At 34.5% G+C, this 15,964-nt stretch overlaps 2 protein-coding genes and 1 pseudogene across 2 annotated transcripts; 1 reads left to right on the top strand and 2 right to left on the bottom strand.

Moving 5' to 3' along the window:
- Positions 1 to 1,979: 1,979 nt before the first annotated feature.
- On the top strand, positions 1,980 to 8,008 carry LOC124445240. Its single transcript, XM_046995947.1, has 7 exons — positions 1,980 to 2,182; positions 2,429 to 2,512; positions 4,282 to 4,511; positions 4,763 to 5,510; positions 5,733 to 5,870; positions 6,172 to 6,355; positions 7,261 to 8,008. Exons 1-7 carry the CDS (start codon positions 2,006 to 2,008, stop codon positions 7,461 to 7,463), a joined length of 1,764 nt encoding a protein of 587 aa, XP_046851903.1. The 5' UTR covers positions 1,980 to 2,005; the 3' UTR covers positions 7,464 to 8,008.
- A 153-nt stretch (positions 8,009 to 8,161) lies between these two features.
- LOC124445262 (pyruvate dehydrogenase [acetyl-transferring]-phosphatase 1, mitochondrial-like) lies at positions 8,162 to 10,222 on the bottom strand. Its single transcript, XM_046995971.1, is given in 4 exon segments — positions 8,162 to 8,592; positions 8,595 to 8,675; positions 8,678 to 8,875; positions 9,948 to 10,222. Coding segments are annotated over 4 exon segments (792 nt in total). The 5' UTR covers positions 10,132 to 10,222; the 3' UTR covers positions 8,162 to 8,263.
- A 904-nt stretch (positions 10,223 to 11,126) lies between these two features.
- Positions 11,127 to 15,044, bottom strand: LOC124454873 (annotated as a pseudogene).
- Between the last annotated feature and the right edge of the window lie 920 nt (positions 15,045 to 15,964).

The following is a 15,964-nucleotide window of genomic DNA, read 5'->3' as shown; positions in this document are numbered from 1 at the left end:
TCTTATAGAAAGACGTAGCAAGAACAGCATGGTCTAGCATGGTCAACGTAACGCGCTTATTACGGTAAGTTTTAGAACAATTAAAACATTGTTTAAAAAAACAAATCATTTTGTATTCGACTTTTCAGTGTTTGCGGAAGATCAATAAAAATTTGATTAGGAAAAGTGTAGCCTAGAGCGAGTAAGCACACTAACACAAAAACATGGAGATAAATGAATATATCCAATATTCTAGCTAAATTACAGAGTTCCCTCGCTCTCTAATTTAGGAAAGAAGTTCTGGAAAGAAGTTTGATGTATTTTAAAATAGACTTCTGCCATCTATTTTGGAATAATCTTGCACGAACTTTCACGCAGCGTACACTTGTCTCGGCATTTCTTTTGTAATTAAATAAGATCTGACATAGCCATATAACATGAGGTGTTCTTCGAAGTGTCTATGAAGTGCAAATTTTATTTTTAAATTTTAGTTCTATTTAATAGAACTTTTAAAATGATAGTAGATTTTCTAAAAAAAGATATGAATATCTCTTTTCATTCTCAAGGTATTGAAGTTTTTCTAATGTATTTTTCCTAATTACATCATTAGCTCTATTTAACGAAGGGTATTGTGACATGCTTTAACAATTGTAACAATTAAACAAAGAGACATCACCATGCAATACAGGCTTGGTCTGACATATGTGCCATTATGCCATATGGAAATGAAAATGGGTCCTTTATTGTACATATATAATATCAAAAGAAATTCATTAATTCTCGTACTTATGTAATGAGTGATAATTAACGAAAACAGTCAAAGAAGTTTGAACTTGAAGCAGGTCGAAATGGTTAAATGAGCTAATTGATTTAAGCTAAGTTAACAGCATATGTATTGGTTGCATGATATCTGTTGGAACAACCATACTAGAGTTGTATGATGTAACTAGAGCCACTTATTAGCATCATTACCGTGCTGCCTTCAGCATTGACTGCCTTTGGCTTGTTGGGTGCACACTATGTAAATAAATCAATGCTTATGACAACTACGACGATATAAATCCTTCAATTTTTAACACTGCAAAATACAATGAAATATTAAAAATGCATAAGAATGTGAGAAATATATATATTTTAGAGATACTGAAGACTAAATTTCTTAGTTGGAGTTGATTGTTTCAGGGCCGCTATATAAATTGAAATGGAAAGCCCCAAATTGGAGTCAGTCGAGCCTGATGAAATATGTTATGGTCAAGAAACCAACAAAATCAAAGTGAAGCACTTTTCGTGCTGTTTGCAAGTTTCTTGTGTTGGTAAGACTACACGTAAGAGTGAGAACGGATATCAGAGTTATTCTAACTATAAGTTTGGAATAACGACATTATTACTTTGAGTCAAGAAAATATGTTTTGCCACACGTGAGAGCGTTACTTTATTAACACTAAGAATGAAGACGTTTAAAAAGTCGTTATTTCATAAAAGACAACATGAACGACTTTTGAAAAAGTCGTTATTTTCGAAGAAGCTGCAATTTTACAAAAGAAACCTGAATCTGAACTGTTACTACATTATGCATGCTAATTATATTTCCCTTTACTCCGAGGTATAAGCTTAAAATTTAAAAAAACTTGTCCTATTTCAGGCACCACATGTTTTCTGAGAATTAATTTTTTTAAAATTTTCTGGGGGAGCTGGCCCAGACCCCCTAGCGGAGGCTCACGCCTTAGGCGATAGCCTTGACACGGTCAGTCATGACCCAGATCCACTCCCGAGTATATACGTAGTTATATTTAGTTGAATACACTTACCATGTTTTAAAAACACTTTCAAACTGCTTCAAAATGCCTTATATCTGTGAGTCGGTCTTTGGAGTCGATATTATTCCTGTCAAAATTTATTTACATAAAGTAGTCTAATGACAAAAACATGAACAAACTGCTTGCGCCCGCAACTTCCAATGATCAATTTTGATTGGATCGCTCCAGTCTTACCGAGTAGCTCCAAAGTTGTCTGGTGTTCTTTCCAGATGACAATTTCGTCCGAAAAGCTTCATCACACAATATTTTATGAAACCTCGAAGCAACAATGCATCGAAGGAAATGTAATGGCGTTTTCCGATCACAATGAAATGGGCCAAAATGAGAAAATAGAAAAACAAAGACGTACGCCATCTAGGCCAAGAATTGAAGAGTCGGAGTTAAAGGTAAAAATCTGTACATTTTTTATATCGCTCGTATTCTGCTTGAAAGAAAAGTACTTTTACAGGCAATGACAATCTTTTCAACCTCACTCACATAATAATGCTGGAGATTTTAAGTCGAAAATTGTTTGTTCTTTCTTTGACTGAATATTCCTTCGTTGATATTACTTTTGGTAAATTTTTATTTTAAGATTAGTGATTGACTCACTTTGACTGGTTATCGTAAGTTTTGCTTTAATATTTTTATAGGTTATACCCAATCTCTCAACTCAGCCATTTTTGCTGAATTGGAAGACAAGAACATTGGGAAAAGTCGAAAAATATCTTCCACAGGTAAGTTAATGTCTTTCCTAATGATAAAGTTGGTTATACACGCAGCTTTGTAAAATATCATTAATATATATTTTGTAATAAATGACAACATAGCAATGTAAACAGACTGATAACTGAGATAGCAGGGGTTTTCGATTTATAAGAGTTTCTTTTAATTTTTCATTGAATAGATATTCTTTAACCCAATTTTAACACTGGACTGGATCACTTGTGAACAAGAACTTTGTTAATTTTTGAATTTGAACACTGTGAATATTATGCTCAAGTGACAATAATAATACATTGTGCAAGTTAATTTTTTTTTGAATTATATTAATATGTAGTTGTATATTCAATTGCTTCTGAAATTGTTTTGTAATAAGTTACTTGTGACCTTGAGACAAAGTGTGTTAGTGCTACATATTTCAGGAGATTGGGGCACCAACAGTATACGAATTAACAACCTCTTAAACAATATTTACATCATAACAATATTATCACAAATAATCATAGCAATGGTTCAATCAACATATGGTTAACTGTGTAGGAGCACTAATGTGAGTTTGTAAAAACAGATGAGTTTCACATTCTCCATGCCATTATGTATGATAATGTATAAATACTGGTAGTATAATGCAATTGTAGTGTGTACAAATATGAGTAAATTGTATTACCATGAATGAATGTTTATTTAAATGCTCTCCTCATTAATCTACATCAATTTTTTCATTGTATTTTACTCATGATTGTATGGAGGTATTATCATTATAGGTTATTACCACTAGAAGGCTTTTATCATAAGTAATATTGTCATTTATTCTGAAGAAAGAATTGATTTCAAAATATGCACCTATGTTGATTACACAACTACTAAAAAAACTTGCTAAACCATTATATAGACTGTAGACATGTAATAGTGATTCAAATTTTTAAAAAAATGGTAGTACAGTTGTTGACAGAAGAAAATTTTATTATGGACTTCAATCTGTTTTAGAATATTTTGTTAAAGCACTAAATTTTCACATATCACTATGAATGAGTTTCACATAATGTTGTTAAATCAAAGTGAGACAGAGACCTTACAAAATATTTTCTTAAAGTTTTTCTGTCTTATGAATGCTTGTTTTACTAAACAAAATAATTAATAATTGGAAAGTAATATGTAAAACATATACGCATTATCACAGCTTTTCAAAATTACTCAGTTTGCTTTTAATTTTTGGCACGAAGATTGATGCAACATCATCAATAATGACGTATCAGTGCCAAAATAGAAGTATAAGCATTTTTATTGCAGAGTACTAACATTTAATTGGATCATTGAAACTTGAATTATGATATTTTTACAAAATGACTTATGCTACTAGTTTGAGTTTAAACTTAGAATTACAAACAGTTGTATATTTGATTAGCATTACTTTAACTAGATTTTCTCAACTAGTACTAGATTTATGACTTGTTAGTAAGTAATGTCTAAGTGGTATATTGTATATATATATTTAAGTTTTATGAAATGGTTTAAAACATTGGTAATCTACACAATATCCACATTGTAATTTCTGTTATCAGAGCATAGGTAAAATCATATATCAGTGCATTATGTACCTACCAAATGGACTTTTCTATTTTATTTAGAACTTTTATTTCTTTGTGATGTCTTATCATGAAATAAGTTTTTTTGCATGAAGACAGACAGAGCCTCCAGGCTCAGAAAAGGACCCCCCCCCCAAAAAATGTGTTTGTTTTATTTCTAAAGCACACATGTAATAGCCGTGATAATTTTTTTAAAGAATGCATATGGTGATGCAAGTGATCTGGCAATTACAAAAAATCTCTCTCACTTGCATGTTATGGATGGTGAAGTAATTAATGGTGAAAATGATGTTGGTGGACCAGGACCATCATCACAACATGTTGCTTTAAACATGTTGTCCGATGTTCTTGATGAAACAATATTTAATCTTGAAGAAGGCAATCGACCAGAAGCATTCCTTCCTCTTACAATTGACTCCTCCTTGAGGTATGGTTGTACTGTATGCGTATATAATCATATCGAATTTATACAATGGTATATTTAAACCTTTTCACTATTTGTTCAACCTTTGTGTAAATACTACACATTTTGTTTGTGCAAGCTTTGCACAAAATATTACACCATGTTTGTGTAAATATTTGTGTAAATATTTTGCAAATATTTTCACATTGTTTGCTTATTTCAGTCATTGTCATTGTTGTTTATTAGTAAATTCTACACAAATACTTTTTATTTAGAAATGATGAGAATTCAAGTTCTTGGACATCTCCAAGTCCTCAACCATCACCAGATACTAAATATGAATCATCATCCTTTTCTGGCGAGCACATTTGGCAAACCAACGCTGATGTAAATCACAACACCTCAGTGAGTACACCAATTACATCACCTAGTCCTGTATCCATGCATGGCTGGGCTATCCAATCACCAACCACCTCGCGTATTAGCCACAATGGTGTATCCTTTATTGATGGTTATGAAAATCTTTCGTCACCTCAGATGTCATCGTCCGTGGATAGCCTTGGTAATGGTGGATTCTTTTGTTCACAGTACTGTTCAGCACGTGAAGAATGGGTACATTCCAGTGACTCCGAAGGTCTCCGTTGTGGGGAACATGTTGGATCACTTGAGTACCACAGGGAATCGCCGTTCCATCAACCGCTAAATCTTGTATCCTTAAGCGGTTCCTGGCCTCAGAATGGACAGATGGGTAACGAATGCGCTTTCACAGAAATTGCTGCACAATCACCACAGAATGGATATTGTAACTCGTGGAAAGGAGGTGATTTTAATGATTATCAAGTGAGAAATATGGTTTTTCAACGATCCATTTCGTGTAAATCAGATGATGATTCATGGATTGGCCATGGAAAGGAAAGTCTCACTGGTTCGCCCTACCCCAAGAAAAGCACTTGTAATGAGTTGCATTTGAGGATTGATCAATGTTACGAGCAACTAAGATGTCTGGAAAAAGAACGACGAATGGTGAGTACAAATGTACAACAATATTGTTTTGCCGGAAATTGATTTCTAGAACGTCATCTACGTTGTATCGAGGCTGTACAAGTAGCTGTTGTCGATTTGGATGTGATTGATAAAATTTGAAATCCAATCAAAACTAAATTGAACGTGTAGATGTAAGGCCAAAAATTCATTGGTTAATGTTCATTGTACTAAATGTGAAAACCTTGCAAATTTTTCGTGCAGGCGGAAGTAGATATTAGTAAATTCTGGCCAACAAGAAGGGTATCATCATGTGGTCTAAACTCTTCCTCTGGACGGCTACATCATAATCCATCTCGTCTTGATAAACTCTTACTTGACGTACAAAAGGAGCATGCTAAGGTAAACGATTACATGACGTATAGAAGGAAGAAAACGGCTCAAGACGTAGTTATTATAATAGAAGAAGTTAGCTACGTAATAAATGATGTCAACGTATGTTGTTTCGTTGTAAAAATCTCTTTCTTATTATTTAATACGATCATTTTCATTCATAATGTGGATACAACTTACGCTTGCAGTTACGTAGCACCATGTTTTTAACTATTTTTTCCGTGTAAGACAATCACTGGAGTTTTTTCAGTGTGATTTTTTTTGAAGACTAATGCACAATTGCTATGATTCTCTTTTGTTGTTGTTTTAGGTTGAAGCTCTAGTTGGTAGAATTGAACGTATCAGACATTCTCCTTTAAATATAAACATCAGTGAAAGTGTAGATGACATGTTGTCGTGTATACGTCGTCTTCAGTCTTCTCGCAAGGATGAAATCAGCGGATTTAAGGCAAGAAATAAAACTGTAAATGTAAACCGAACAAGTGATTTTACAGGTAATTATTCTAATAATTTACTTGAAAGCTGTCGCCTATACTAATTTACTATCGTTGCAATTTCTCGTGCCACACAACAAACAATATCAGAAAATTCCATCGCTGAATGTTGGTGTTTTTCAATAACTAAATTTAACCAGCGTTTTTTGTGCAATGCTGCTAAACAAATCCATAAACATGTTTAAATTACAAGTCAAAAAATCAGAATTTGTTTGAATTTTTGCAGTATCCTTGGATGTTACAGTTTATTTTATGAAAAATACACGTGTTGACCAAACGATCTAATTACCCCAAAATCGATTCAAATTTGATCCAGTTAGCCGTTTTCTTGACTAAACTGCTGATCGAGTGAAGTGCGCATGCACAGATAGCATCTGTAATAATATTCGACTAAGCAATCTATTACTTCAAAATAAGTTTTAGTTTGATGATTGCCATGACCAGAAACGCGCGTGCTCAGATGATTTTACAATAGTTTGTGACAAAGCAAGCTACTCCGGAGCAGTGTAAGAAGATACAGTTAATTATTAAGAACCCCATTTGTTGGTCGAGTAGACTGTGCAAGCTTTCCGTCATATATTACGTATAGGCTTGTATGTCTTCAGCTTGCTTCAACACATACATTTTCAAACTCGTTACCTTAGCAAACAATTGAGCATCCTCTTACGGACCAAGCATTAGGCGAAATTTATTGCAGCAGCCCAGTGATTCGTTAGATTTTATTCTTGGGAAATTCATAACCTATGGTATTTTTATAAAGATATTTTGAATTTGAAAATTAGCGGCTGTAATTTATTTTTTCTACCCTCCTGCTTTGAACAACGGTGTCGACAAAGTTATCTGACATCGTTTTTAAAGTATTGAAACACGATTTTTACACTTAAGACAAAAAATTACTATTGTAGACATGATAACACTGATCGCCTCTGTACGAGATCTGTCCTTGAAAACACGTGGTTGTCGAACTGCTGTTTGGTGTGCTTCACAGCTGATTTTGAACGAGTTGATGAAATCTGGCCTTCCCACTCCAAGGTCACGTCGTTCAAGTAGCAACAGCGAGAGTGGGGTTGAGTCTTCCCCAAGTCCTTCAAATGCTGGGGTCTCGTAGCCGAAAACTCAGAGGTGATGCCTACGAATAGGCGTGTTATATTATAATGGCAATGTTGTGTACACGTGGCTGTTTACTCTTCCCTGGAGCATCCATTGGTCACATGACGTTTAAATAAACGTTGAGAATAAGGCCTGGGCTAGGATCTTATCCACGTCTTCTTTGGATTAGCTTTCAGCATTCATAACTTGGTTTCTTTCTTGTAGAAACATAAATGGGTTAAATTGTTTTATGTATGTATCGTTTCGAGACATTGTTAGTGCGTAAGTGACTCGATTCTTGTAGAGAATTTTAGAGAATCGTACTTAAGGAGTTCCTTGAACAAGAAATTGGTGAATTATGAAAGACGATGGTAGCATTATTATGGGTCACTGCAAAATTGACTTCACGACGTAATGTGATAAAAAGCGTTTGTACGAAGATGACATTTACATTCATCGTTGTTTGACAATTTTCCACATGTACAAGAAATATCATTGAAAAGAATGTAGAATTGTTTAACGAGTTGTGAAATGAATTCGTCCTTGGCGAACTTTTCATCAAAATACGTGTAGCTCCATTGTTTTATATTTTACTATGCAAGCTTGCTGTGCTTAAAGTTTCATTTACAAAATTACCATAAGATTAGATTGGAAATGATTATTGCATCTGAAGACATTAACTACAACGTCGAATTGAAAGCAAATTGAATAAGACAATTTTGTCGTCGACACTTCATTTATTGCAATATTACCTTTACAAAAATTTCGAACTCAACATTGCCAATCATGAAAATCTAAATGGCAACCTACATACAGGTTTTAGTTTTCTACAAAATAAACAACAGTTATAGTCATATCATCCCTCACGGTCCTTCGAACACGTCTAGGTGCATGCAATAACATTTCCATTTTATCTCTATCGTCTCCACCAAGAGCTTCATGTATCAACTGACTAGCTGCATTCCTCTTAACTACATTACCATGCTCATCATTTCCAAAGGCGGAACCATGATCCAATAAGTCACCCACGTATTGTACGGCCGCATCATTGCTCATCATATCCCATAAGCCATCGCTGGCGATCACCAGAAACTTATCCTCGTTGTTTAAAGTATGATGTGTTACCACTGGCACTGCAGTTAGGTAGGTGGGGTACGGTAGATCTGTTGAGGTATCACAACTCGGCCATAAATGCCGTTTAAGTAATCTTTATGTAACTGTGAATTCCATTGAACATCACGTCGCCGAAGGCTCGAAATGGCTGCAAGTATCCTAGAAGGCGTCCATTTCTTATGATATAATCTTCACCAGGATGTTCTTGTTTCACGCGATCATTTTCGTCCAGATTAAAAGCATTTTGATCCGTGGATAAAGGAGTGGCAATCCATTTTCCGTCGGATGATCTAGAGCCAAGAACAGCTCGACAATCGCCTGAAATTGATCACGGTATTTGAAGAGCAAATACATTATGATGTCAAATAGTGACAACGATACAGAGCGGAATAGAAATATCGACCTAATATCCTGTCACATTACGTACAAGGAAAACTGTACGTCCACATACAGCTTATACAGTGTTTCTATTGGTTACAAAATACAATTAACCAGAGCAATTAACCAATGCAATTAACTGACGCCATTATGTTAATCACGTGCGTAATAAGATAAGCGTCAGAAAATATCCAATAGTGGCCTGTGGACTTGTGGAATTATTATTTGTTCCCTATGATACATTAACTCATGGTTTACTTAATGCCCTATCGATGTAGTACACTATCGTACACGTGAATAGCGTGGCGCCATGTTTAAATGAAACAAAGGAGGTTAAAATGATGATAATGATTTCTAAACCATTGCGTTTAGTTTAATAATTTACAAAATATTAAACATAAAGACGTTGTTTTGAACTACGTAAGAATTCGACAACTTATTGTTGATTTTGATGTAGTGAGGAAGAAAAAATGGGTTTATTGACATGAGAAGTTCAACAGCAATGGTTATACGTAGAAGAAGCAGCGGATTCAAGGTAAATCAGAATCCAGTATAAGAATTATATTTAAAATTCAAAATATTTTATAAAGAATCCCACTGGTAAAATTTTGGCTTTAAAATATTGTTTAGAAGTTTTCAACAAACAAAATCATCGCTACAGTATTTTGTATTTGAAATGAGGAATGATGATGTACGTATTTTGACTTACCCAGGATCTGCCACTGGATAGAAGGTCATTTGATGGAAATTATGAAATGGTTTTCATGTGGGTATTCAAAACATTGATATAGATATGAAAGACACAGGTAAGGAAACAAAGTTTTTATTTGATTAGTTAAAAGATAAACTGAAATCAACAATTATTCCTTCAAAAAAAGGTTAAAATACATTTCACTAAATAAATTCAATAAATCATTCATGTTCTTTAAAATAGAAAGAAACAAATAAATCAAAATAATGCTCAATGGATTGTTTACTTTTTTAATATTCAAACTACAAGGATGCTCCTTACCTGAATTAGCCACATATAAATCACAACCATTGATATAAGCTGTAATAGCACAAGCACCAGCTAAACCCGTCATTGTTTTTTCATGGTCATTACCATTGACCTTGGGCAAGGACTCATAAACTATATCATCATCAAGTAATCTGTAAGCACTTGCTAACTTATCTTTATTGCAACCGATTGTCATTATTCAATAAATCATGTCCATTAGCTCCTAGGATATTTTTCAAATCATTCGATACACATGTTTCATCTAATGAAATGGTAGTAGAAAAAATTTTATCGAGTGTTTTGGAGTGAGGAATGTTTTGATCAATGTCATGAGATTGTAGGGAGACGGCAATATAGTATGGCAATCTTTTCATCACCTCTTCAGCACAATGCCATCCACTATGGCCATCATAAACACTAAAAAGTAAGCCTTCAGAAAGACGATATTCTGAGTTTCTGTCCTCAATAGGTCGTTTGCAGCTAAATTGTTACTTTCATAGTGCGAAACTAAACCAAAATTTACGAGGACTAATTTTTGATTTCGTCGAATCTCGGCGTGAGGAATAGTCTGAGACAGCTTTGGGCGGCCTGATCGCCTTTCTGGAAGCTTGTCGGTCTTAAAATAACTCGGAACAAAATAATCCCAAAAAAACCCACTGTAAGAATTACTGTGTTTACTCCTGCAGTGTATTTTATCCTTGCACGTCAGCCAGACTGAACCAACTGCTGCGACCACTCCAGCCGCTACAGGAAGCTTTCGTGAACATTTTGATAACGTTAACCAATGCATCGTTAGGTGAAATTCAATATGGAACATACGAAACTCTCATAAATATAAGCTTCGACGGCCATTTTGAAATTTTTTCAATTACGTCACCAATATGACAAATGGAATGTATGAATATCTACAAAAAATGGCTGGCTCCAATGTCCTGTGAACTTCCATTGCCTACTTCTTTAATCATGGGCAATGAAAAAAGTAATTGGAATCATGATTCAAGACATATTTTTGAACAATCGAACTCTACCCCGCTACTAAATACTTACAAAACTTGGAAAAGCCAATATGTTTTGTTGAAAACAATTAGCGAACTTTTACTTAAAATAACATGTTTGATCAAAAAGCAGATTTCAAAAGTTTTCCATCAAACAATGTTTTTATAATGCGATCAGCTGAAACACGCTATTAGCTAATTTAGGAAAGGAGGAATTTTAATTTCAATTCATTTTTCATTTTAAAATGCATAGATACATGTTGTTATATAATGGATCGCAGCCTGTATACTAAGTGCTAATTTAGTCGTTTTATTTGAAACTTTCAGACAGTGCAGTGTCAAGCATATGTTTGAATGAACATAGTTTATTAAAAATGTGATCTAAGATGATTTATAGACGACTTTGAAGAATTGCCATTCCTTCAGTGTTTTGAGCCGGTCTTGTCAAACATATCTAAATTTGAATCCTTCAAACTCCTTGGCAAGAGATACTCTGATAGTAAAACAGTAAAAAGAGCTCTCCGGTTGAAGCTTAATGCCCTCGACGTTAGCCCATGTGGAATGAGCGATGACTAACAATCAGCAAATCGAGACTCATTCCTTTACCAAGAACAAAATTTACAAAACCTCGAACGGAGAGATCACGACCAGTTTGAAAGACAAGACGATTGTCATCACGACCGAGGCTGTTGACTTCGCCAGTGTAAACAATACGGATGTGCTTGTGTCCCAATTTGGTAAATTTTCTTAGGTATTTGTCGATAGTGCGAATGGCACTATCACTGTCAGAAAAGTACCGAAAATATCTTCATACAGCAGCGTCTAAAGTAGGTTCTGATAAAGTCTCGGTCTTTTTTCCAAATCTTTCGTGTATATCTTTCAGAAACGGATCCAACAAAAAGAGTCGGTAGACGAGTCGTTTCAGGAGAAACAAGCCCTTCCTCATGGAAAACATGTCGTTTTGTAGTCTTGAAAACCTCCACTGGCTGGAGCTGTTGAAAGCACTCCATTAGTCACTTCAAAAGATAAATATGTTTGTTTCTGCAATGTAGTAACTAATATAAGCGGCCACAAACGTTTGCACCTGTAAGTTACCTACATACATTTATTGTTTTGCATAACTGGTGTTTTGCCACCGGACTCGCTAATTAATAAACAGACGTTCAGAGACAACAGTGAATTTTTCAACTCTCGCATGATCCAACCTAAGTACCGAAAGAAATTATTTAACCTTCGATGATCTCTGTCATACGTGAAACTTTTTCCCCATACGTTGATGACTTTTGTGTTTTTAAACCTTGCAGGGCTTGTCGTTGTTCAAGGGCCTTTAATGCGATTATCTCATTTTGGATACTCGTTCCTGCAACAATTGTCTTTAACATCATTTTTACAGATTTAGATCTTTTTACAAAAACGGTACATTCTACATGCTAATTTGCTTCTTGTGAGTTCATTGATTCATTTTTTTGATGGACCAAGATTTGCCAGCTTACAAATAGTCTGAAGCATTATTTCATCAGCGCCACCTCCTATGGACAAAAGTCGCAAGTCTCGAAATAGACGACTTATCAAAGTCTCAGAGCTGTATCCCATTCCTCCCCAAAATTGCAAACAAGTATCCGTCACTTTCCGTGCTAAACGTCCAGCTTTCAATTTTGCCATGCTTGCAAGGAGATTCACCTCCTCACCACGAGAATATTGATCTGAAAAATGAAACATTTTCATACATTACATTCACAAATGTGTCATAGGATTTCCACTGGAAAGAATTATTGCAACAATCCATCAACTTCATTTTTCAATTAACTTCTTTTGCTCGAACTAAGCAAGGCCACGAATTGCAAAAATATCCATTGTCGCGTTTATTTTCAATCGTGAATATTTGGCTAGATAGATTAAGTTCGAAAGAGACTGTATACATTTACTTCTTACTAGATGAAGTACATTAAAGTCATTATGGAACGAAATTTCATGGTTTCATATTTTCATCTAATTGCATAGTGTAAACCTTGAAAGTGTCTAGTAAAAATTTTAACGGATAAAAACGATTCTTTGGGATAGAAAATCTCATTTAAAAATGACACTGTCACACTAAATTTGTCGGGCATTTTGTGCGCGGCCAAAGGGATTTGTGACGTCAGTGGTTGTGTATCTGGTTGTGTAAATGTATATTCTGTGTAGTATATTCTACTATTTAAATGTAGTGTAGCACGACAACAAAAGCGCTTTAGCGTGCCTAATACAAATGTATTTGTAATAATACTTGCCAGATTTTATCAGGTATAGATTGAAATGTTATTAATCGCAGCAAACGTTGATTTATGGGTAGAAATACTTAAGCAGTCAAAGAGAAATCTAGTTATGATCCTACTTAATAACATTTTAAAACTTTGGTGTTTCTCCCACCTGCCTAAGTTATTTGTTATAATGTTAATACAAACATTATAGACACATTTTTGGAAGCAGATCTTATAGAAACTTTACAACAAACTAGGTCAACATGTGAATTCAAAATACTTGACCTTTGATGATAAAGATAAAAACAGAATGCAGCCCGACTTTTTGCTTCCACTATGAAAATATTTTGTGTTCGCTGACAGTGATAACAATAAATTTCTAAGATAATGAATGATGGTAATCTTTCTGAATTTACATACTAAACTATAGTAAAATCTAGTCTCTAAAATAAATGACAATTTCACATGACATTGGCCTACACAAACAGTACATACCAGTGATTCCAAATTAATGACCAAGAAGTTCCACTTCAGTAGCCAGCTCAGCTAATTTGTATTGAATGTATTGATTGTAATAAACTTTTTCCAAATGCTTCACGGTGTCGGCAATATTCTGCTGTTTCATTGATGGCTCTTTCCATGGTTAACAAAACTAAATGATGATAAAATATTAGCCATGATTAGGACACAACAAACTTGTGTTATCTTATCACCTGAGGCAGCTCCAAAACTCTTTCATCAACAAATTGTAACATCTGGTATTTGAAACCCATTCCTTCTTCACCAATCAAGTTTTTTGAGGCACGACAACATCTTCAAATAGAACTGAGCTGTATCAGAGGAGTTCATTCCATCTTTTTATATTTTTAGCAATGTTTACTCCAGGTATATTCAAAGGTAGTATAATCAAACTTTTTGTTCTCATGAGGAAGACCTTCACTGGTGTTTGCTAAAAGGCACATCCAGTCTGCTTGAAGACCATTTGTTGTCCACATTTTGCCACCATTGATTATATAATCACCTACAAATGACACAATCATAAAAATATATACATATTGTAAACATTTTTAGAACAGCTGATCACAAACAACACAAGGAATTACTTTTTCCAAATAATTATAATAAGTAATATTGAAATCAACAACATTAACATAAGCAATAATACACCTCCTTTCTTCACTGCAGTTGTTTTAACATTGGCAACATCAGAGCCCGCACCAGTCTCACTAACTCCAAGGCAGCCAACATAATCACCAGCAATTGAAGGAACAAGATACTGCTGCTTGAGCTCTTCACTCCAAATCTTGTCAAAGCAGGTGTACACATATCACTTTGAACACCAATTGCCATAGGGATAGCACAACAGTTGATATTTCCTATTATGAAAAATTTTATAGACAACCACAAATAAAATTTGACTAGATGAACAGATTCCTAATTATTACAATACAGAGGCAGTATTACAAGAAACATATGCTAGAAAAATTAAAGCATCTCTTGACTGTCTTAATTTTGGTGCCATACTAATTTATATATTTACTTGACAGCTTATTTTGGACAGTGGCAGATTCAGGATTAGTCAGAATAAATACAATTGAATCTAAAATGCTTTTCCTAGAAGCACTTCTACAATTTATAGTTAGTATGTACCCAGTTCTTCGGCCATGGCAACATTGTAAGTAAAATCAAGTCCCATGCCACCATATTTTGGTTTATTCAGTCCAAGAAACCAGCATTGCCGAGTTTTTGAACACATCGTGAGCAGGAAATTTAAAAGCAGCTTCCCATTCATCAACAAAAGGATTGATGTCCTTTTCAATAATCTTGTTCAAGGAACGTCGTAATTCTACATGTTCATCGGTGAAAATCGCTTCCTTGGTTTATACTTGATGAGCCTCGATGTAAACGTTTTGTCTATTCGGAAGATTTTCACTTTAGATGTTAAATTAGTCAATCGTGGCAAGGAGCAGAACTTCGAATCATTTTACTGTAATATTTTATTTATGTTTTTATCATTGCTGCTTCACATCTTCACTTTTGGACGCGAAACATCTTAAATCTTCCAGCAAAATTGATAATATATTCCATAAAATTGTAGAATGAATAACGATTCGTAAGTGGAAGAAACAGTAAAATGTTATAATCTTAATTATATAATCAAAAAACAGCACAACATATTTTATTATTGCTTACGTCACGTAGTCCGTTTTAAATTTTTCATTTTCTTTGATCCCGGGCAAAGTCCTCCGAGGGTGTTCTCCGAGGCAAGCACGGTTGTCATGGCTGCAACATTTATTGGACAATATGAATCATATATGAACATTCAGCTAATGCATTCAGCAGTGAAATTCAGTCAATAAACACACACTACCATTAAGCGGACACCAGTCCATTCCCGAGGGTGTGCTCTTAATAGAGGCTTAACTGTACATCATTAGTCAATAAATTAACATCCAAGTTTTTCCCCATTTCTTCAGCTTCTTTTATAGATCTACGGATCCTATGTGCAAATCAGCCAATGGTGTTGCACAAATTCACGAATGTTAGATTTACTAACAACTAGCAGTGCCTTTGCAAGCTTTGAAAGTTGTGGATGTTCTCTCATTACGAGATCACGATGACGCACAATAATTGATTCAGTTATGAAACACTCGATGAAATTATTATAGCTATTTTCATCAGTTTGGTCATCTTATGTTGATCAAACTTTTCAATTGAAAGGTAAATTTTAATAAAAGCACGTAAACCTAATACAATAAATATGAATAATAGTAATGATGGTAGACTCCATCTCAAA

This window comes from Xenia sp. Carnegie-2017, unplaced genomic scaffold (genome assembly GCF_021976095.1).
Source record: "Xenia sp. Carnegie-2017 unplaced genomic scaffold, XeniaSp_v1 HiC_scaffold_1, whole genome shotgun sequence".
Taxonomy (NCBI): Eukaryota; Metazoa; Cnidaria; class Anthozoa; order Malacalcyonacea; family Xeniidae; genus Xenia; species Xenia sp. Carnegie-2017.
The sequence above is the reverse complement of the archived record's forward strand: the minus strand, read 5'-3'. Positions and strand labels throughout refer to the sequence as shown.

Bases quoted from the DNA above. Each gene is read 5' to 3' on its own strand.
- LOC124445240 (XM_046995947.1), top strand. From the start codon at position 2,006: ATGACAATTTCGTCCGAAAAGCTTCATCACACAATATTTTATGAAACC. The intron at 2,513-4,281 runs GTAAGTTAATGT...ATTTTTTTAAAG, and splicing joins TCGAAAAATATCTTCCACAG to AATGCATATGGTGATGCAAG. The intron at 4,512-4,762 runs GTATGGTTGTAC...CTTTTTATTTAG, and splicing joins ACAATTGACTCCTCCTTGAG to AAATGATGAGAATTCAAGTT.